Consider the following 23,639-nt stretch of genomic DNA (forward strand, 5'->3'; position numbering starts at 1 on the left):
AGTAATCCTCCATGGTTGCAGGTTTAATCTTGTATGAAGGGCCAGTATCACAGTCCTACCTCCTAATTTCTTCATAAATTGGAAATTAAAGATCAGAGTGTATTAGCAGAGAAGCCCCACCCTTGAACTTTCTCAAGTTAAACAGGGAACATTAAGCATTACTGAAGTTTAAAGAATACACTCTAACCACTGGGAATCAAAACTTAGGCTAGAAGGGTTCTGATTAAATATCAGTCCAGTATTTCCAAGTAGCTCATAGACAGGAAAAAACCCATAGCCTCCAATTTACAGTTCTTTGTTCTTTCCACTTCAGGATAATGCCAATTATAAACACCCTCATCTATGAGTATATTACAATATTAATTCCAATATAATATAGCATGAACTCTAATTAGTTAAGCAAAAATATTAATTTTTCCTCCATATTAGATTGTCTAGTAGCCTAATATACCTGCACTTCTGTAGCTCAGATCACCAAGAATTTTATCTCCTACTTTTCTGAGTTTCCAGTGTTGTCTTAATCGAAGAAGTTCAGAGTTGAAGTCTCTTTGTCGCTTATTTTCCTGGTTTTCCGTAACTGATTTAGTCAACCTATCCGCCCCTTTCAGAAGGATCTGTGCTGCACCAGCTAGCGACTTCTTCTTTGAAATCAACTGTAAAGTCTGAGGATTCTATCAAAAGAAGAAAACACAAAAAAATGATCATTATGTATTGCATAGAGAAAATGGGGTGGGGGAAATGTGGCTTTTAATAGCAAATATAACTTTTTTCACTAATTTGAATACTTTCTTTGCAAAGACACTAACATAAAGTTGCTTTTTTTTTGTTTTTGTTTTTTTTGGAGGGGAAATTGGGGTTGTGATTTGCCCAAGGTCAAAAGGCTAGCAAGTGTTTGTGTCTGAGGTTGAATTTGAACTCAGGACCTCCTGATTCCAGGGCCAGTAATCTATTCATAAAAAGTTTTAATTTAAGGTATACTGAATTTAAAGCTATCATATGGAATAGGAATCAAAGCTTATTATATCAGTGAGTTGTGTTACAATTTTGTTGATTCAACCTCCACAATATCTTCTGCATCCATACCCTTTTCTCTTCCGACATGGTTAAGACTAGTTCAAATTTTCATCACTTTTGGTATCAGCCTCCCTGCTCCTGTATCTCAAGTACCATTCCATCTCTTGGCTCTGAGAACTATAAGGGAGGAGGCACTGAATGTGTGGACAATTATCCCACCCCATTTAACATAAGTGATAAGATACTATACCCTATGCTACCCTAAGGGTATGCCTCAGGCATACCTCAATCAATCAATTAAATACTTTAAGTACAAGAAAGTCATTGAAAGTCATTAGATAATCTTGTAATGATGTGATATTACATTGGCTGGATGTTCTGATTGGTTGAGGGCCTTCATTACAAATAAAATAAACTAGCTAAGTTTGGAGTAGGAGATTCCTGGATCTGGAAGCGTAGGGTAGAAATCTTCTAACTAGCCACTAAGAGGGAAATGCTTGTGGGCACAGGGACAGAAAAAGGGGAAGAAGAAAGCAACTCAGCTTCAGTCTTGGTCTCAGTCTCCCCTGCCACCTTTCCCCTTGGTTAGAGAACTTGGAGAGAACTTGGTTGGAGAGTGTTGTTGGGTTTAAAGCATCTGGGCTTCTCTGCTCATTAGCATCCTAAAATCTGCCCTATAACAGTGACTAGAGGCAGAGAGGAAAGGCAGATTAAAGCTCTACAAGGAGCCCAGATAGGAGAAAAGGTATAACATGTGTAAGGGGAACTTCATGAGTACACCACAAAGGAAAGAAAAGGCTTTCTAGTAATCAGGAGCCTTGAGTCATCCCACTATCATGATTGTTCAATAATCCTGAATTTATTTTCCCCTGGATTCTATATATACTGGTGGGAAAATGTGTCACTCTCTGAGAGTGAAGTGGGGGTATGGAAGGAGATACTTTGTACTAGCAATTCGCAGTATAGAAGTTTAGTGAATACCTCTTTCTAAAAAATAACTTACTGAATAACAGATATCAAATGATAATAGTAGGGAGAAACATATTCATGAGCTAAACAGTAGGAAAAATCCCTCCATATGCATTTCCCTAGACTCTGAAAGGACTAACAGCAACTTAGCTCTGGGGACCTGCCAGTACAAGTAGGAGTTGAGAGAGTAAATTCACAGCTTACACTGCTTCTGGAAAGGGTATGTCAATTAATTCCTCTACAACCTGGTAAAACTTCCCAAACAAAATTCATTCTTTCCTGGTCACTACTCCATTACACTGTACAATTAGAGTGTAAACTCCCTGTATTTGTATTCCCAGGGCTTAGCACCATTTTTAGCAGAAAGTAAACACAACATATATTTTTCCTTCATTCTATTAATTGGCGCATTCGTAACGGCTCTTCTGTGGCAATATAGGCTACTGAAGTATCTTCTGGAATCGCCAAAGATAAAATAAAACCCCAGGGACTTCCAACCAAAAACTTCTATTCTGCCTGAACAGAGAAAGGTAGACCAGCTCCCTCAGATCTACTCTAGCAAAAACTTAAAAACAGCACCAAACCTAATCATGACCAAGAAATCCACTTTGCAGCTTCATCCACCCCAGAATTGCACAGAAAGTCAATCCAAAGTCCAAGCTCAACAAGAAAGGTGGCAATAGAAAGGCCAGTGCGAGCAAGGGCAAACAAGACAGTAGCCTCCTAACACAACCAGATACTAGGCAAAAATACTTGTAACCTGTAAGACTCTGTATCCAAAAGCAGTAAAAGCAGAGGATGCTCACAAAAAAGGTTTCCCTCCCAATCCTCCACCCCTGGGGCACATAGCAATGCTCAAGACTTAATGCTCAGACACACCTGGCCCAAGGCCTCCAACATCACTAGCACTGTTCTACATTGCCACAGAGGACCCTAAAGATCCAATTCCCTGAAACTCAAAGATCCAGAAAGTGGAAGTCAGTACGGGAACCGAAGTGACTCATGTCAAAACCAAGCTGGCCATAACAGGGGGCAGAGCTAGTCCCAGCACAAAGTCCCAATTCAGGTAATAAGGCTGGAGAGATGAGTAAACCAAAGAAGATACAGTTCAGTATAAAGAATTATAATAGTGCCAAAGATATTCAAAATCCAACCTAGAGAGATAAAAATCCCATTAACAGCTGCAAGTAGGGATTCAAATCCAAAAATAGGTTTTCCACAAGGGACTCTTAGAACACTAAGAAGAAATGAAGCAAGAGAATAAAAATAATTAAATAAAAGATCCAGAGAAAAGAACAAGAAAGCAAATAAGCAGCTTAAAACAGAAACTGGTAAACCTTACCCAAGTAATGAACTTCTTGGACACTATAGAGATCAAACAGAAATAAATGACTCTATGAGACAACAAGAAATATTAGAACAAAATCAAATAATTGAAAAAGAAAATGTAGTAGGTTATCTGATTTTTTTAAACTGACCTAAAAGAAACAAGGCAAAGAGATAATTTTAAGAATCACTAGTCCTGGGGTGGCTAGGTGGCAAGGGAATAGAGCACTGGCCCTGGAGTCAGGAGGATCTGAGTTCAAATCCGGCCTCAGACACTTAACACAAAAAACTAACCATGTGACCCTGGGCAAGTCATTTAAGCCCAATTGCCCACCTTCCCCCTCCAAAAAAGCAAAAAAAAAAAATCATTGGTATTCTTTAAAAATATGATTTAAAAAAAGAAAAGACTGTACAATAAAGTTCAAGAAATCAAATGAAAATTACCTAAGTCTGTTAGAACCAGAAGGCAAAATAAAGATAAGAAGACTTCATCTATCACCTTCCAAAAGAAATGCCAAAATGAAAGGTCTCAGGAATGTCATAGCCAAAATCAAGTGCTTTCAAGTCAAAGAAAAAATACTGCAAGCATCCAGATAGAAAGTAAGGAAACATAGTCAAGATCATACAAGACCTGACAGCTTTTACTACAAGTAGGAAGAGATCTTGGAATACAATATTCCAAAAGGTAAAAGATACAGGTTTACAGTTGTCAATAATTTACCCTGTAAAGCTGAGTATAATGACAAGGAAAAAATGGACTTTAATGAAATGGAGCACACTTAAGCATTTCTGATGAAAACATCAGAGGTGAATAGTAACTGCAAGACAAACACAAGACTCAAGAAGAACCTAGAAAAGTAAATTAATTTGAGCAAATGGAAGAGTATATGATGATAAAGGGCTAATATTCTACCAGGGGAAAAGAAGATACTGTCATTTCAGAAAGTCTTCAGAGGATATTGAGGGATTTAAATAAGAAAACTGGAAGACTTGGGGGTGAATCAACTCTATTCTGAGAGTTTTTAAGGGAGGAAAGAAAAGAAAGATAAATGGAATCTATCAGTGAAGAAAACCGAGCTGTAAAAGAAGAATATACTAAACACTGACAGGATTTGGAGGGAGAGGTGCAGAACAAGCACCATCTGAACTGGACAAAGGAGGGTTGAAAACACAACACACACAAAGAATTTAGTATGTAAATACATCGATCTCAATCTGGATATAGACAGGGATAGAGAAAGAAGGATGATGCTAGGGAAGAACAGTCACAAGCAAAACAAATGTTTTTGTTCCTGAAAGGGACATTAAAAGGAAAAAGGAAAAAAACAAGACATAAAATAAGGAGGCACCTATTAAATGGGAAATGACTGAATAAACGGTGATATGTGAATGTAGCAGAGTATGATGGTACTGTAAGAAATAACAAAAAAAGATTATTTAAAAGAATTCTGGAGGGCGGCAAGGTGGCACAGTGAAGAGATCACTGGCCCTGGAGTCAGGAGGACCTAAGTTCAAATCCAGCCTCAGACATTTAACACTTACTAGACATGTGACCTTGGGGAAGTCACTTAAGCCCAACTGCCCTGCCCCTCCCCCCAAAAAGGTAAAATAAATAAATTCTGGGATGTCGGAGCGATACAAACTGAGCAGAACCAGAAGAACTATTTACAAAAAGATAACATTTTAAAGAAAAAAACCTTAAGAAGTCTGATCAAATCAATGACCAGCATCATTACAGAGGAGCTAAAATGAAACAAGTTACCCACTTTTTGACAGGGACATGATGGATTCAAGTGTAGAAGACACATACATTTCTGGATATGGTCACTGTGTTGTTGCTTTGTTTTGTTTGTACATGGGCTTTTTTTTTCCTTCTTGCTTTTAGTTGCAAGTGGCAAGAATTGAGGGGAAGTGGTATACAGTGATGATGATGACCGAAGAAAAAGACAAGAAAAAAGAGAAAGACCACTGAAACATTTTAAAAAGTGCACACTGCAGTACAGAAGATAGTTGAGAAGGAAGTCCATACAAGCAGGACAGCTCTGAAAGGATTATGATTCCTTAAAGAAGTTTTGAGAGATGATAAAAAGCTAGATCAATCTCTGTCATACTGCTAAAACTTGTATACATAGATTCTGACGAACTCACAAGTTTTCAGAGGTGGAAGATAATGGATTATCTTACGCAATCTAATCATTTTATAGCTGAGAAAACAAGAAGGAGTAGTATGTATCCGGGCAAGGAAAAGCTTGAAAAGAAATGAAATAAAATGACAAGCAGAACAAGGAAAAATTAGCAGGATGTTAAAAAAAGAAAATTTCATTTGATTAACCAAGCTTTATTTAACTTTACTCAACTATCAGTGATATAAAAATATAAAGGTAAAACCATATCAGGATCTAATTTGTTATTTAAATCATAATTAATTGGTCTATGGCCAAAGAGCATGGAAATATCACTTCATACAGTATATAACATTTTATTACATAACTTTAAAGCCTGAAAAAGTTAATGAAAACCATAAATTATTGAGGCTTGACTGTGTTATTTTCTTATAAACATACTGTACCTGCTTGGGAGGAAGCGAATCCTGTGAAACAGGATCAAGAGTCATGAATTTTTTATCCCTGATAATGCTGAGAACATCATAGAGAACACACATCTCAGTCAGGGAGCTTCTTAGATTGTTCCGTACCGAATCCCATGGCCAAAGAGAAGGCTGAAATTTTACCAACCCTAAAAGAAAAGAAATATACTTTTAGTTTTAATGGCTAGAAAACAGAAGCCACATATAAATATATATGAAGAACTAAGATTGTTTTAAAAAGGAAAGCAAATTCTTCACTTCAATCAGTTATTTATCCTTTACCTTGTCCCTGTCACCCATTCTGTAATATGTCTATTAATATTTATTAGGACATTTTGACAAAAGAAAGGGCAAGTTTCCAGAAGTCAAATTCCATTATGCCAAATACAACTGCAAGTAGGCAATCAATAAATACATTTCAACTGAACTGAATAATGTATAATCAAAAGAATTTTAAGCCACAGCCAAAGGTCCACTTATTAAAAAAATTCAAAACAGGAGAATTGGTCCAATCCTTCTGAATTGCTCAAAAAAAAATATGAGGTGAATACCACTGAATTCCATAAAGCTGAATGACTGATGAAAAAGAGAATAAAATAAATGATTCTTGTATGTTAGGCTCAATATGTGGGGAAAAAAAAAAAGGTTTTCTCCTTGCTTAAAATTGCTATCCAGACTATAAACTTCAGATTTAGACTCTAATTAAGACAGCTCTTAAGTGAAGATGATTTAATACTAGAACCAATACCACTAAACTGAACTTTTTTCTTAAATTTTCTCTTATTTTCTTCGTTAATCAACAGCTACATTAACATTTATTAAATATCTACTTTGTGTAAGACCCTAAAAATTGGTGCTAAGAATACAAAAAGTCCCAGATCTTAAGAAACCCTGAATCTAAACAGAGAACAAGATTTTTTTTTGTACTATACCTATGATTCCCCTAGTGTAGAAATGCTCAATGAAGAAATTCCTTCTACCAATGAAGATCAGCACCTAGCTACAACTTATATATAGTTTTAGAGAGCTGCTTGGGACAGTGTCAAAGGTGATAGCAGAATTCAAATTCCTGAATTTTCTGGGCCAGCCTTCTATCCACTATGCCATGCCACATTGCTACAAATAAAAGTAACTGATAAAAAGTGGAATAAGATAGGAGCAAAGGAATAGTCTGGCCACAGGCTCTAACAAATATGAGAAGAGCAAGATCATTCTGAGTTGGGGCAATTAGGGCAGGCTTCACTGAAGGGATGACAACTGAACTTGAAGAAAGGATTCTAATGGACAGACAGGAGGGGAATTTGTTGTTAGGATGGAGGACGGCTTGCAAACTAGAGAGAGGAAGGAGAAAGCAGGATAAAGTTAGAAAGCTAGAGAATTAGCATGGTATGATGGGAAAAATATTGAACTTGGGTCAGAAGGCCTTCTTTCAAATCCTAACTTTGGTACTTATTAGCTTGTAGGCAAGACACAACCTCTCTGAGCCTCATCTATAACATAAGAATAAAAATATCTGTATTACTAATATTGTAATAAAAGAGCTTTGAATACCTTAAAGCCCTATAACTGCAAGTTACAATTATTACTGCTTTTAGAACACAAAGTATATGAATTATAACAGAGTGAAACAATGCTGGAAAGGTCAGCTGAAGCCATATCAGGTTGGGGACTTGAGGCCAAGCTAAGGATTTATTCCTATTCTCCAGGAAATATGGGGTGACATGATCAGACCTATGCATTAGGAAAATTATTTTGGTAATTCTTCTAGAATTCTGGAGAGTGGAAAGATTGACAAAAGGGAGACCAGTTACAGGTCATTCCCTTCAGAGCCGAAAGGGATATCGGAGGTGACTGAGTCCAACCCTTTCATTTTACAGATGAGGAAAATGACGCACCAGGAGGAGGCACCAAGAGGACTAGAGACATGCTCAGAGTCACACTGCTACTAAGTATCTGAGGGAGGATTTGAACCTGGGTCTTTCTGACAAATCAGCACTGGGTCCAGGTCATCTACAGAAGAATAAGGAACAGAGATAAGTGAGACTGGCTAAATCTCCTGAAGAAGGGCCATGCAGGTGATAAAGAATCCCTATCATACAGGTTCCATCCCCTGAAACTCCAGTTCCCTTGGAACCCTGACATTCATCTTCCAAAACCTACTCTTAGGGCCTGCACCAGTATTTGGGGGGAGTAGAGGACAAAGAGAAACGGAGATTCTTGTTTTATAAGTGTTCTATTTTAAACTTAATATTAAATAAAATTGTCATTTCCATATTAGTAGAAGAAAAAAATGACAGTACATGAAATTGCAGATTCCTATTATGTGCAGCTTTTTTTTCTTTTAAGTATAGTAAATGCTAACTGTAGCTTTCAAAGCTGTCCTAGTTTTCTTTATGACCTTCCTTCTATTCTCTTCTCTACATTTTTTCTTGCTACCTTTCCTCCCTCCCCACCCCATCCCACCTCTCCACTGAAAAAAATGAAAAAAGAAAAACAAAGCCTTCACGACATATATGCATAGTCATATTGTATGTGTTTGAAAACATGTCCTGTGCATCCTGAGTCCAAACCTTCTCTGACAAGAGGAAGGAAGCATGCTTCATCATTCACGGAACCTCTGGAATCCTTGTTGGTCAGGACATAGATCAGAATTCTCAAGTCCTTCATGGTTGTCTTTGCAATGAATGTCATCGTTTATGCATAAATTCTCCTGGTTCTGCTCCCTTCATTCTGCACCAATTCATTTAATAAATCTTTGGGATTTCTCTCAAACTTTTCATTACATTCATATTCTACAACTGGATCAGTTTATTTCCAAACAGACGGTTTTAGTTTCCAGTTCTTTGTCATTACAAAAATAACCACTATGAATAATCGTTGTACCTTTAAGTAATAATCCTATCTTTTGTAGTTTTAGACCAACTCCCACTCTCCCTGTTTTGAAACTAAGGAAACTGAGGCTCAGAGAGGCTGAAAGTGCCGGTATTAAGGGCCAGAGGCAGGTCTGGCACCCACACCCCCCAGGACGTCACCACTTCACTACGGAAGACCCTGGAGGCCTGGGAGTGGGGGGAAGAGAGGGGCGGGGCTGTAGGCTGTAAGCTCCCTCTGGTCAGGAACTTGTCTTTCATCTTTCTTTGTATGCCCAGCGCTTACTCCAGTGCCCTGTGCAGAGGAGGCGCTTAATAAATATTTACTGAATTAACCTGAACCCTCCAAAGGCCGCCCCGAGTCTCACCTTCCTCGTCGTCCTGGTCGGCGTTGCCGCTGGCGCCCGCCCAGTCCTGGGAGTCTCGGTCAGCGCCGGCCGCCTCCTCCTCCTCGGAGCCCGAGCCCTGGCTAAAGTCAATGCGCTGGGCGAGGCGGGCCAGGTTCTGCGACATGGACAGCGGCTGCAGGTAGGTCTCGGTGCCATCCAGGCCCACCTCCTGCACCTGCTTCTCGCAGGCCGACTCGATACTGATGCGCACCGCCCGCACCCCAGACATCTCGGCGGTTCGCTGAGACCCGGAGCCTAACTCGGAGAAGGGGAAGAGGCAGAAAAAGGTCTGAGCCGCGGCCCCACACAGCTGACGGTGCGAGGATGTTCCCAGAATTCACTGCGGCCGCGCTACGAGGCGGTACTTGGGCCAAACTGGGTAGAAAAGCGAACGCCCTAAAGGTCTGTGAATAAATGCTAAGGGAGCCGGCAGGGCTTGGTTGAACTACTTCCGGGAAAAGCCCAGTGTTTGGGAGGTCTGAGAGAAGGAAGTAAAGATCTGTAAGCCGAAGCACGTCGTGCTTCCAAAGTTAACGTTATGAATTTTTTTTATGCTCCGTTTAAGGAATTTACACGGTAATGAGGTTTCAGGAGTGGTCTAGCTTGGATGTAAGCTCCTCGAAGGCAGTGCTGGTTTTGTTTTTATTTCTGTACTATCCTCTCCTCCCAAGGTGCCTGAGGAACCGCGTGTTGTATCTTACAAAGGGCGAGCCGGGGTTCAAGGCTTCCCCCTAATGCATGCTGGCTGTGACCGTGGCCAAGGGCCAACCCCCCGGTGCTTCCCAATCCCTCCAAAATGCAGGTTCTTAGCCCTTTTAGAGGCACGGGCCCTTTCCGCAGTCTAGTGAAGCATATGGACTCCTCACAGTAATATTATTTTTGCTTTTTTTTTTTTTTTTGGAGGGGGGAAGGCATGGCAATTGGGGTTAAGTGACTTGCACAAGGTCACAGGGCTAGTGTTAAGTGTTTGACGCTGTATTTGAACTCAGGTCCTCCTGACTCCAGGGCTGGTACTCTATTCACTGCTCCACCTAGCCACCCCAATTGTATTCTTAAATGCATAAAAAAACATAAGATTGCGGAAGGAATTGTGATTATATAGCTATCAAAACTTTTTTTAAGTTCATGGACGCCAGGTTAAGAAGCCCTGCTCTAAGACTATAAATTGCTTGACAGTTGTTGATCCGCATTGGTTAGTTTCCTCACCAAGAGTTTGCCGGTGAAATCACGGGAATATTGAGGGAATGAATAAACTGAACAGTACCATCCTCCTTCAAAGGACGGGGGTGAAAGGGGAGGAGGAGAGGGAAAAAAAGTAGGGGCCGTGTTCAGTAACATTTCTTTGAGAAGGAAGATTTATTTAGGACCAGTCTAGGTATTGAATATGGATTGATTTGATTGGCTCAGGTTGCTTGGGTCTAGGCAACTATTATGGGAGGTCTCTAAAAGGGAATCAAGGGAAAATCAGGCCCTCTTGCCACTTTTTGGAAATGAAAGAGACCAGAAAGTGATTTCTGTGGCAGCTATAAGGCCAGAACTTGAAGCCACGTACCTTAGTTTAAAATCGTTTATTTGGAGGGGAATGGAGAAAGAATATAAATGGGACAGTAAGAAAGGGAAAAGAGAAAGAAAAGCAGTATAAATGCATACTGATTCAGACTTCAGCAAACATTTGGTGAGCACTAACAATGGATTGTAGAAAAAAATAGAAAACTATCACTTCCTTCTTTGAGCTTTTGATCCACTAGGGGAGATAGAACCATACATACATGACAATAATGTAATTTACAGAATCACAAATCCTTAGAAGAATGGGACCCTGAAGGCCATCTAGTCAAAAAAAAAACCCCAAAACTCCTTATTTTTCTTCCAAACCAATTAATCAACAAGCATTTATGTGTGCTAGGTACTTACTAGATACAACTGATAACAAAAGACAAACATCAAAGCAGTCCCTGCCCTCAAGGAGATTACATACTAAGGTGGGACAAAACACATAATAAAGCAGATACAAGTTAACTTTGGAGAAGGTAACACTATAAGCTGTGGAGAGGGGGAGGGGGACTGTCAATAGTAAGATGCATTAACTAGGTCTTGAAAACCAGGGATTTCAAGAGGCAGAAGTTCAAAGGGCCAGTACTCTAGGAATCAGAGTGAAGGCATGGAGATGAGAGATAAGGAAAAGCAAAAAGGCTTATATGGTTGGAGCATATAGTGCATAAGGAGAGTAATTTATAATAAGCCTAGAAAGGTAGAATGAAGTCAAGTTGTGAAAAGCTTTAAATGCCAAAAATCCTAGAAGTAATAGGGAGTCACTGGAATTATTTAATAGTAGCAGACCTCTCCTTCAGGAAAATTACTTTGGCAGCTATGTGGAAGGTAGGTTGGAGTAAGGGGAAGTCAGGACAACCAATTAGGAGTCTATTATATGATAATTTAGGGAAAGGTGATAAGGGCCTGTACTCCAGTGATAGGCATATAAATATAAATTCATTCTCAGAGAGGACCAGAATGACATCACAATATTAAAACCAAATTACAGTGCATCTGACTGGCTGATCAGACCAATACAAGCTCAGAATGTTCTACCACAGGTCAGGCACAAATAAACCATATTGATGCAGGCTGGCATGTCATTCTGGGCAGTACTTTGCCAACATCTATGTCATGCAATTAATTCCAATGTTCTTCAGAGAGACATTGAGAGTGTCCTTGTATCACTTCTGTCCACCATGTGAGCACCTTGCTTTTAAGGGTTTTCTGTAAAATAGTCTTTTAGGCAGACATACTTTTGGGATTTGAACAATATGGCCCGCCCATCAGAGTTGTACTCTTTCTGCAGTAGAGTTTGAATGCTTGGCAGTTTAGTTTGAGAAAGGACCTCAATGTCTGGTACACTATACTGCTAGGTGATCTTTAGAATCTTCCTGAGACAAAACAAATGGAAGTGATTCAGTTTCCTACCATGGTGCTGATATACTGTGTTCAAGTTTCACTGGCATACAACAGTGAGGGAAGGAAAAAATAAAATTAAATTAAATTAAAAAAAAAAATGAGGGAAGGAGTCCTTGGGAGGAATGGAGTCAGAAAGAATAATAGCAATTGTCTCTTGCTACTGAAAACTTGTGTATCTCATAACTTCATCATCAACATTGTCTTCCATTTACCTAAATGCAATAAAACTTCAACTGGTGGATGCAACTTTGAAGCAAACATGGCATTTATTAGACTATGTCATTTTTAGGAGAAGAGACAGGATACGAGAGTGAAGAAGACAATGTGTTGTAGAGAGTGATGGACTGATCATACATTTATCCTCTCCAAGCTAAGCATTTATATTCAACGAAAGCAGCAGCCCCAAGGCAAGATGACTACTGGAAGACTTAATGTCAATAGATTAGAGCTCTGGGCAGGAACAGTTCCGTTACTAATTTGAAGGTGGCCAACACAGTTGGCAACAGTAGAGCAGAAAAGGAGTGGGCAGCTTTCAGAGATCTGGTGTGCAGCACAGTATATTTACTGGGTCAGAACACTCAGAAAATCAAGACTGGTTTGACAAAGATGGTGAAATTCAGAAGCTGCTAAATGAAAAACAAGAACTTCACTGGGTCTCTAAGAAGGAAGCATTTAACTCCATCAAGAGTAAAGTGCAAGTGAAACTTAGAAAGATGCAGGATTCTTAGCTCAGTAAGAAGTCTGTGTAAGTAGAGAGAAAGAAAGAATGTTACAGAGATAAAAATGACAAAACCTCAGGGTTTTGTCCTGGTGCCCTCTTCCTCCCTCCTACTTCTCCGGTAATCTTATCAACTCCCATGGATTTAATTACCAGCTCTATGCTGATAATTCTCAAATCTACCTAACTTGCCCCAGTCTCTCTGTTGACCTCCAAATCTCACATCTCCAACTGCCTTTCAGACATCCCAAACTGGATGCCCAGTAGACATCTTAAGCTCTCTATGTCCAAAACAGAACTCATTATCTTTCCTCCCAAGACTTTCTTCCTTCCTACCTTCCCTATTTCTAGTAGAGGGCAACACCATCCTCCCAGTCCCCCTGGCTATACAATCTAGGAGTCACCCTCTCTCTCATCCTCCATAACCAAGCTTTTCCCAGGACCTGTTGATTTCAGCTTTGGAACATTTCCTAAATACATCTCCTCTCATCTGACACTGCTACCCCTCAGGTGCAGGCCTTCATTAACTCACACCTTGATTACTGCAGTAGCCTACTAATGGGTTTGCCTTTCTCAAATCTCTCTTCATTCAGCCACTAAAGTGATTTTCCTAAAGCAGATCTGATCATGTTACTCCCCCTACTCATTAAACTCTGGCTTCATGTTGCCTCCAGAAGCAAACACAAAATGCTTTATTTGGCATTCCGTGCCCTCCCTAACCTTCCCCCCTCATAGCTTTCCAGCCTTCTTACACCTTATTCCCCTACACATACTCTTCAATCCTCTTGGCTGTTGCACAAACAAGATACTATATCTCTCAGCTCCAGACATTCTCTCAGGCTGTGCCCCAGTACTTAGCACAGTGCATGGCACATAGGAGGAGCTTAATGAATGTTTATTGATTGATTGATTGATATGAACAGTAAAGGAGACTGAGTTCTTTTTTTTTTTTTAAAGCAATTGAGGTTAAGTAACTTGCTCAAGGTTATACTGCCAGGTGTTTCTGGGCGGGTGCTGAGTGTCTGAGCCCGGATTCTATCCCCAGGTCATCCCGACACTGGGGCCAGTGCTCTTACTCGCTGTGCTACTTGGCTGCCCCAACTGAGTTCTTAATTATGACATTAAGATTGTAAACTTGAGTGACAGGAAGGAATATAGGTACCTTGACAGAAATAGAGAAATTCCTAAGAATGTGAATTTGCAGATAAAGATGATAAATTCTGTTTGGGACATGTTGAGTTTGAGACACCAAATATCTTATAGGAGTTGGTAATGTGGGATAAGTTCATAGAAGGGTCTAGAGCTGGATATATAGATCTGGGAGTAATTGCATAGAGATGATAAATGAACCCTGGGAACTAATAAGTTTACCAAATGAGAGAAATAAGAGGGCCTAGGACAGAACCTTGGAGTACCACCAGAGTTGGGAGGCATGATATCTACCATAATCCAGGAAAGGAAACTGATAAAGAATGCCACCACTGTCTTTCTAGCCACACAGATTCACAACCTTAGAGTCAAAATCATCCTCTCCTTATCCTTCACCCTTCATAGTCAATCACTTGCCAAATTTTGTCAGTTCTACCTTGTAGAATATGTATTACTATTTTAAGCAATTTCAGGAAGTATTCTTGAGTCCCTATACCTTCCAAAATCTCCATTAACAAAGAAAGTCTACATTTTTTTCCTCAACTTACAAAGAGGAACCTAAGTGTTTATCTCTGTCTTTAGCTACAGTAAAAGTTTCAAATCAGAAGAGAAATTTTGTCTAAACAGGAGTTCAATGAACAATTTTAAAAGACTTAAGGACTCTCATCATTTATCAATCATGATTCCAGAGGATAGTTGATAAAGAATACTACCTATCTCCTGAGAGATAAGTGATGAATTAAATATGTGTAAGGGTACCAAGAGAGGAGATAAATGGAGTTTTGTATTATAGGAATAATTAAGTAGAAAGAAAGGAAGGAAGCAAGCAGTTGTTAAGTACCTACTATATGTATGAGTATACCATTTCCTTCTCCAGCTCATTTTACAGATGAGAAAACAGGCAAAAAAAAAAAAACCCACAGCAGACAACCAAGGTTAAGTGACTTGCCTGGGATCACACAGCTAGCAAGCCAGATTTGAACCCAAGTCTTCCTGACTCCAGTCCTGGCACTCTATCCACTGGGCCACCTAGCTCCCTTCTGGCTAGTATGACTGAATTGTTGACTGCATAGAAGTAATAGAGTGTAAGAAGACTGAAAGGTAGAAATGAGCTAATCTGTAAAAAGCTTTAAATGCCAAACAAAGGACTTTATATTTGATCCTGGAATAATAGGAAGCCACTAGAGTTTATTGAGTAAGGGCATGGAGAATGGCATGGTCAGACACATGTTCACAGTGACTAACCTTTTATTTTCTCAGTAAATTATAAGGTCATATCCTTTACTATGATGGTGGGGGACTGATGATATGGGAAGCTTGAGGAGATAATAGAAATTTTGTAATAGCCATTGTATTGAAGGTGTGTCAATTATGAGGAGTAAAAGGATTGCCTTATTGCAGTGATGACCTAGCTGAAATTAGATAGTAAAAAATTGGAAGTTTTTTGTTATTTAAAGTTCATTTTCATTACACTTTATTTTTCTTAATTGACAGAAACTCACCTTTTCTCCCTCTAGCCTTCAGTACCTTCTCACTCTCCCCCCTCTCTCCCAATGAAAAAAGAAGACAAATAAAATCCTTATAATAGATACATATAGTCAAGCAGAAAAAAATCCTGTAAAAAAAAAAAGCTATGTCCAGATAGCTGTCTCATTCTGTACTGAATATATCACTTCTCTGTCAGAAGGTGAGTAGCAAGTTTCATCATTCTAGAATCATAGTCATTTTGTTTATCAGAATTAATATTTTTCAGAGTTTTTTGCCCCTGTGGAAGGACTGTACAACCTGTGGCCTGTGGATTTCCGGTGGCCCATGGAAAATGTAGATGTTTTCTGCTACATTTTTTTGCAGGCTGCCAAAAATCCTTTGGCAGGCTGCAGGTTGTGCAGGCCTACTCTACAGTATTGCTGGATGACATAAATTTGTAGTGGATCCAGTCTATACATTTGTGTGTCTTCCTCCCCCAGCACTATTCAATTTATAACAAGTAAGAACTGAAGCAGTGGGATGTCTAAGTCCTCCAAGGTTGAAATTTGGCAAGACACAAGCATAGATAAAACAAGGGGGCAAGGAATTTGAGAATAGAGAACTGCATAACATTGAACTAGTTCTCTATCAGGTCAAATTTGGGAAGAAAAAAAAGAATGCTGAACAGCAGTGATAAGCCAGGAAGACTAGAGTTCAAAATGAAAACAAATAATAGGTTTAGAAAGGCATAGAGATAATTAGAATGATAGGAAGTTAAGACCAGACGTAGAAATTTCAGACTTCTTTATCATTGTAATGTCCCTTCCACATTATGGAGATTAGGGACACAGCTCCCTGCAATCTGGAAAATCTGTATAAAACTTTTTGGCCCTCCTTTTGTACCAGAGAAAATGTCTCAATTATTAAAAGATAAAGTATGTAGCTATTATATAACACAATACACATATGTTATGCATATCTGAGTTTCTATACTTTTTCTGTATTATCTGCTGGCCTTCACATGTCTTCTGTGGCTTCCTCAAAACTCCCCCCAAATTCCCATTTAATTTCTTTTGCCGACCCTCAATATATCGAAACCTGGATAGGGAAAGTTGCAATGTGGAAGGGATAACTGCACTTGTGAGTAATGATCAAGGGTGTATGGTTGAGGTAGAATAAAAAGTTGGTGAAGATTGGCTAAGATGACAAAACAGGAAAATGATAAATGCTGGAGAGGATGTGGAAAAATTGGAATACTAATGCACTATTGGTGGAGTTGTGAACTGATCCAACCATTCTGGAGAGCAATCTGGAACTATGCCCAAAGGGCTATAAATAAGTGCCTACCCTTTGACCCAGCAATACCACTTCTAGGGTTATATCCCAAAGAGATCAGAGAAGTGGGAGGAAGACCCATAAGCACAAAAATATTTATAGCAACTCTTTTTGTGGTGGCAAAGAATCAGAAATCAAGGGGATGCCCATCAATTGGGGAATGGCTGAACAAGTTGTGTTATATGAGTGTAATGGAATACTACTGTGCTATAAGGAATGAGGAGCAGACGTACTTCATATTTACCTGAAGAGACTTATACAAACTGATGTTGAGTGAGAAGAGCAGAACCAGGAGAAATTTGTACACAACTACAAACACAAAGTATGTGTGACGACTAACTTTGATAGACTAGACTCCTCTCTGCAATGCAAGGTTATAAGACATCTCCAAAAGACTCATGATAGAAAGACATATCCACGTCCAGAGAAAGAATTAGAGAGTCTGAATGCAGATTGAAGCAAGCTACTTGCTGTGTTTCTTTTTCTTGTTTTGTTTTGTTTCCTCTTTCCCACTGATCATTCCATCAGTTATAATCCTTCTTTACAACCTGACTAATGATTAATATGAAGATATTTGTAGACCCTATATTCGAGTGCATGCCGCCATGATGGGGGGGGGGGGAGGATGGAGAGGAAGGGGGAGAAAATGTGAAACTCAAGGGATTATGGAACTGAATGTTGTAAAATAAAAGTAAATAAACAAATTAATTAAAAAAATAAAGAGATGGTGACTGGAGCCGAGGAGACTGAGGTAATCGGAGGCCAGACAGTTTGAAGGAATTTCAGTTTATATGTTGATGTCTCCTAGTGTAGGAGACAACCTAGGGACTTTAGGATGACCGAAGCAATGGCTATCTTAGTATTCTAAGGATTCATCTTTTGGGACTTGAACTCTGAAAGCTACTTAGCTGAACAGGTGTGAAAAATTGCTCTCACCAACCGATAGCAAAAGGCAAAGCCGCTAGTTGCCATTGAAAGGAACAGTTCAGACTTTGACTACCCTCTAGTGGCCAAAGAGAATATTGAAACTTACTTAAAAGTTGATAGACTAGGTTTAGGTCTAGGCGTCTAGAAAGAGACAGTTCCAGCAGAGCACACTTAGGGGCTGACTTAAAATGTCACAGCCTCTTCCATTCCTTCTCCTACATGTCAGGGCTTGAATTATTGTTTTGTTGATTGTCTAGACTTAAAGAAGTGGAGATAATGTTAATAATGTAGATTAAACTTAAAAGTTTTTATTCTGAGATCTAGTTGTTAAAACATTTACTGTCACACAGCTGGTTAAAGATCTACTTCCTCTAAGGAAGAACCTATTAGGAAACCCATTCCTCTTAAGATAGAAAGTTTTTTCTTATATCAAGCCTAAATTTGCCTCTTTGCAACTTTCATCCACAACTCCTAGTTCTGTATTCTGGGGTCACACAGAACAAATCTAAATAGATCTTCCACATGAAAACCTTTAAATACTTATATGCAACTGCCATGTCTTTTCTAAGTCTTTTCTTCTCCATCCTACACATCCCCAACTCATTCAGCCAGTCGTCATGTGGTATGACCTGGAGGTCCTTCACTATCCTACCTGCCCTCTACAAGTTGTTCTTTAGTTTATTAACATCTTTTTTAGGGGTTTTTTTTTTTGTAAAATCCTGTTTGTCTCAGTTTTCTCATCTGTAAAATCAGCCAGAGAAGGAAATAGCAAACCAGTCCAGTATCTTTGCCAAGAAAGTCCCAAGAAGAGCTTTTATCCTGGAGTGGAAAATGGTGGGGTGGCAAGCAGTGCTTGAACCTTACTCTCATTGGAATTGGCTCAAAAAAGAAATAATACACTCAGTTGAGTATAGAAATCTATCTCATCCAACAAGGAAGTTGGAAGAGAAGGAGATAAGAGAAGAGGGGAGTGGGCTGATGGAAGGGGGGGTGGATTAAGGGAGGCAGTGATCAGAAGCAAAAATTACAGCACAAACCAAAGCAACCAACAGGATTCTAGAAGCATTGCCTTATCAATCCAATGGTTGGGACCAAATCCTGCCCTGCGTCAACATGATTTTTAAAATAATAATAAAGTAGTAATTCTGTAGTTGCAGTGGAACTAAAAATAAATTACATCCTTAAAGTAGTTGGCATTTCTTCTAAATTGCACCAAAATATTTTGAAGCATTGATTGGGCTTCACAGACATATAATCACTCCTCATAAAAAATAAAACCCATGTGTTTGTGTCCACCCTTCTGTAAAAATTCTTCACATTTCTGAGTACACATACTTTCTATTCATTAAATAATCTCAGGAGTGGGGAGCCTGTGGCCTCGAGGCCACATGTGGCCCTCTAGGTCCTCAAGCACAGCCCTGTGACTGAATCCAAAATTCACAGAACAAAATCACCTTAATAAAAGAATTTGTTCCATAAAACTTGGACTCAGTCAAAAGGCCACATCCAAGGAACTAGAAGGCCACATGTAGCCTCAAGGTCACAGGCTCCCCACCCCTGGATAGTCTTTTTTTCTTATACCTCTTATAGGTTTGCATGGTTAGCAAAACCAAAACAGTAATGAAAAATATTGTGCCAAGTTTTTATTAACCAAATTCTGGGTGAGGGATGAAGTGGCAATTTTTACTTATTGGTTTGTTATGCCTGACTGTGCTAATGTTTCAAGAATTATTGCTGAGCTCTTAGTTGAGTTTAATTGATATTATATATACTTAGTGTGGTTTGAATGAGAGGCTTTTCTGTTGTCTGTGAAGTGCTTAAAATCTCAGTAGCCTAAGCAACAGTTGTTGGCATGGCAGTCAGAATTACTTTCATGTCTATTGCCTATGGAGTAGGTGACACTGGTTTTGTGACAGCAATGGGACTCAATCATTTCACCTATGGAGAAGGTAGCTAGTGAATACTGAGGTTCTGTAGATGAAGGAATTTGGGGGCCTTCGGAGCAGTCTGTAGTGAGTCTACATAGACTCACTTTTTGCTGGTGTTAAGAGTGCTAGCTGTTCCAGAAATTTGTGGATAGAGTCTGTATAATGGTGCTTTGGGCAGATGTATTAGATGCTTTGAGATCAGACATGGTACTTCCTGTTCTCATGTCACTCTGGATATTTATTTGGGTATATATTCTAGACATGGAAGTGGTGCCCACTTTTGTACTTATGATTAATGTCATTGATGGATTTTCTATGGCTTTCTGCATTTTGGGACTAGTGAATGCAAAAGCCTATTAATTGTAGTAGAAAAGGTTGGAAAAGAAAAGTTGTAGATAGGGGGTGGGAAGAAGCATTATTACTAGTACTGACTGTATCTGTAGAAATGCCTGTATCTGTATCATTAATAGTCTTTGTTATAAGTTCAATAAGGTTGCCATGCCATGACAGTATGAGTTGTTGGAGATACCTCTGTGGTCTTACTGACTGGTCATTGTGAGGAACTGTGGTTTCTTGGTCCAACAATGTGTCAGAAGAGTTACTCTGTTAGTCAAGTTGTTCCGTTTCTTGTGAAGGAATGTATATTCCACAAATAGTTCTTGAATATCTTATGGTTTAGCATCATAGCACACATTCAGTTTAAAGAGCTTGGTTCCTCCATGGACCAACTGCAGAAAATGCTACCTAGAGTGAGGTGGGCCTGGTGGGGAGTGGCCAACATGAACTAGGGAACAGGTCTATAAGCTGCTAGAATGCAGCAGAAGCTCCACAAATTCTTTAGGGTATGCAGGTTGATTGGTTGGTTGGTTGGTGTCCTTTATTCTGAAAGAGGACCAAAATTACATCACTATGTTGGGGTCCAGGTAGTGTTTTTGACTATGGCTGATCAGGCCAATATCACCTCACAAGGCTTTAACCACAGACTGGGCACAAATAGTCCATATAAATATTTGTCTCTCAATGTGTACATCTCACATTTTTTTAAGCTATTGCAATTCTTCTTTGCTCATAGAGTACAGTGCCTGCCTTGATGTGGACATGCTATGCTGGGCAGTCCTGTGCCAGTGTCTCCCATGTCTCACAATTGATTCCAAAGTTCTTTAGAGAACTCTTTAGAGTTATCCTTGTATAACTTCTTCTGACCGCCATGTGAGCAGTTGGCTTGTATGAGTTTTCCAGAAAGTAATCTTTTAGGCAAACATACATTTGACCTTCAAACAATGTGGCTAGCCCATTGGAGCTGTGCTCTCTGTTTGAATGCTTAGCAGTTCAGACCTCAGTGTCTGGTACCTTATCTTGCTAGGTGATCTTCAGAATCTTCCTAAGACAAATTCAAGTGGAAGGGATTCAGTTTCCTGGTATGGCAGTAATAAGACTGTCTAGGTTTTACAGGCATACAGCAATGAGGTCAGCACAATGGTTCTAGAGATCTTCAGTCTGGGAGGCAGTAATACCTCTTCTCTCCCATACATTCTTCTGGAGCCTCCCAAATGCTGTTAGCCTTGACATCAACCTCATCATCTCTATGTACATCCCTGGAAAATATACTGCCAAGATAAGTGAAATTATCCACAGCCTTCAGAATTTTTCTATTTGTTGTAATCAATGGTTCCACATATGGATGGTGTGGTGTTGGCTGGTGGAGAATCTCTATTTTCTTGTTGTTAATTGTTAGGCCAAAATTAGCACAAGTAGCAGACCATATTTTGTTGCATCTCAGCCTCAGAGGCTGCATTGAGTGCACAATCATCTGCAAACAAAAAGTCACTCACCAGACTCTCTCTCCACTTTAGACTTGGCTTGTAGCCTTTTCAGGTTAAATAATTTGCACTCAGTGCAGTAGCTGACTTTGATGCTGTTTTCATCCTTATTGAAGGCATCTGACAACATTGCTGGAAACATCATTCTAAAAAGCATGGGAGCAAGCATATAGCCCTGTTTCACTCCATTGGTGTCTAGGAAAGTGTGAGGGCACTGTCCATTGCTTAGGCTGGTAGACTCCCAGTGAAGACTCCCAGATAAAAGCTATCTCCTCCTTATCTTCTTTTGCAATGGGAATTATGGTACTACTCAGCCCAGAGGTCCTAGAATCTTCTTCCTCCAAAACCCCAGTAATTCCTTCCACTTTGGTCCATTTGACTTGGGGGAGGGTCAGTAAATCAGGAAGCAAGGCCATAGAATATGAGAGAGAGAGAGAGAGAGAGAGAGGATTTTTATACTGTTAGAGAGATATTACAAAAGAAACCTGTCAGGTGAGCTTAGTCGACCATTTTCCTTATTAGGAGGTTGAATAATGGGAACAGGCTGTCAAGTGATTTGGAGAGAATGTGGTAAATCTTGGGATCTCAGGAATTGCTGAAGATCAGATTTATTCCAATGGGATAATGCTTTTTTTTTTTTTAATAGTTATTCTATTTGGGCTGGAAATCACCAAGATATCTTTCAAGATAGAAGTCATTGGGTCCATCCTGTGGTTGAATAAAATATAGCCCAATAGACTGTCTCTATTTACACAACCTTGTGGTTCTGTTTCTTAGACCTTTAAGGTTACATTTTCTGGAAAGCTGTACTGCCCAAGTTTAAAAAAAAAAAAAAGGCCTTATTCTGTAGTGAGTCTTTCACTTCTCTGTCCAAAGATGAGTAGCATGTTTTATCATTAGTCTTCTGGAATCACAGTTGGTCATTATGCTAACCAGAGTCCCCAGTTCCTTAAAATGTGCTTTTCTTTACCATATTGTCATCGTTATATAGGTTATTCTCTTGGTTCTGTTCACTTTACTCTGTATCAGTTTATACAAGTCTTTCCAGGTTTCTTTTTGTTTGTTTGTTTCTACCATTCTTTTACCATTTTACCATTTCTTACAGCTCTATAGTATTCCTTCACATTTCTATACCATAACTTGTATAACTATTCCCCAAATTATGGGCACACCCTCAGATTCCTATTGTCATCTCAAAGAAAGCAATAAATATTTTTGTTCAACTTCAGTTAGTTTATTTTGCTTAGGACTACTCCCTTAATCTACCCTCCCTTTAATTTCCACTCCTTCCTTATTCCCCTTTTCCTCTTATTTCCTTGTTGAATGAAATCTATTCCTGTACCCAATAATGTGTATGTATTCATTCCTCTTTTGACCCGTTCAAATGAGAGTGAGGTTCAAGTGTCAGTCGATTCTTCCACCTACTCCTGCTTGTTGGTACAGATGTCTGTTTGTACACCATGTTTATGTAAGATATTTTCCACTAAATTTCGTTTACTTTCTCCTGCTAAAGGATTCTTCTCCCCTTCTCTTCCATTCCTCTTAAGATCAGGACAAAACAGAATCATTCCCAAGTGTTGTCTAATTAGACTGTCTTACAACTCTTCAGGATGATAGAGTGGAAAGGGGACATTCATATCATCTCCCTATATTACTTAAACAGTTTATCCTTGTTTAGTCCTTTGTCAATGTTCATTCATTTTATGTATCTCTTCTGTGTTTGAATTTCAAAGTTTCTACACAGCTTTTTTTTTTCTCTTCAAATCAGGAGTGCACTGAAGGCCTGACAGGTAAAGGTCCATTTTTATCCCTGGGATTATCCTCAGTTTTATAGGGTGAATTCTTGTTGACAGTAAACCTATAATATACTTTGCTTTCTGGTCATGTATTGGAAGCTCTCCACTCTTTTATGGTAGCGGCTGCTAAATCATGTGTGATTCTCAATGTGGCTCCTCAGTACTTCAGTTCTTTCTGTCGGCTTGAAGCATTTTTTTCTTAGAAGCTCTGGAGTTGTTTCAGGAAGTGACCAGTTGATACTATTTCCACCTTCCTCTCTATTTTTCTTGAAATGTGATGTGGTTGTTTTTTTTTTTTTAACAACTTCTACATTAAACAGTATTCTATTTTATATATTTGTCCCATTATCACTCTTGTGTATACCCTCAAACTGTGTGCAACAGAGATC

General features: G+C 39.2%; 1 protein-coding gene across 1 annotated transcript in view; it reads right to left on the minus strand.

Annotated features, from left to right (window-relative positions):
- MED17 (mediator complex subunit 17) overlaps nt 1–9,514 on the minus strand; it is a 36,588-nt gene extending 27,074 nt beyond the window's left edge. The window contains exons 1-3 of the mRNA XM_069080635.1: nt 9,135–9,514; nt 5,879–6,045; nt 452–671 (exon numbers count right to left, since the gene is read on the minus strand). Of these exons, the coding sequence (XP_068936736.1) occupies nt 452–671; nt 5,879–6,045; nt 9,135–9,384 (637 nt within the window). The 5' untranslated portion in view covers nt 9,385–9,514. The remainder of the gene's footprint in view (nt 1–451; nt 672–5,878; nt 6,046–9,134) is intronic.
- Nucleotides 9,515–23,639: the final 14,125 nt, after the last annotated feature.

This window comes from Petaurus breviceps, unplaced genomic scaffold (assembly GCF_028583685.1).
Source record: "Petaurus breviceps papuanus isolate PSGF00001 unplaced genomic scaffold, PetGlider_PUasm1.0 91133, whole genome shotgun sequence".
Lineage (NCBI taxonomy): Eukaryota > Metazoa > Chordata > Mammalia > Diprotodontia > Petauridae > Petaurus > Petaurus breviceps.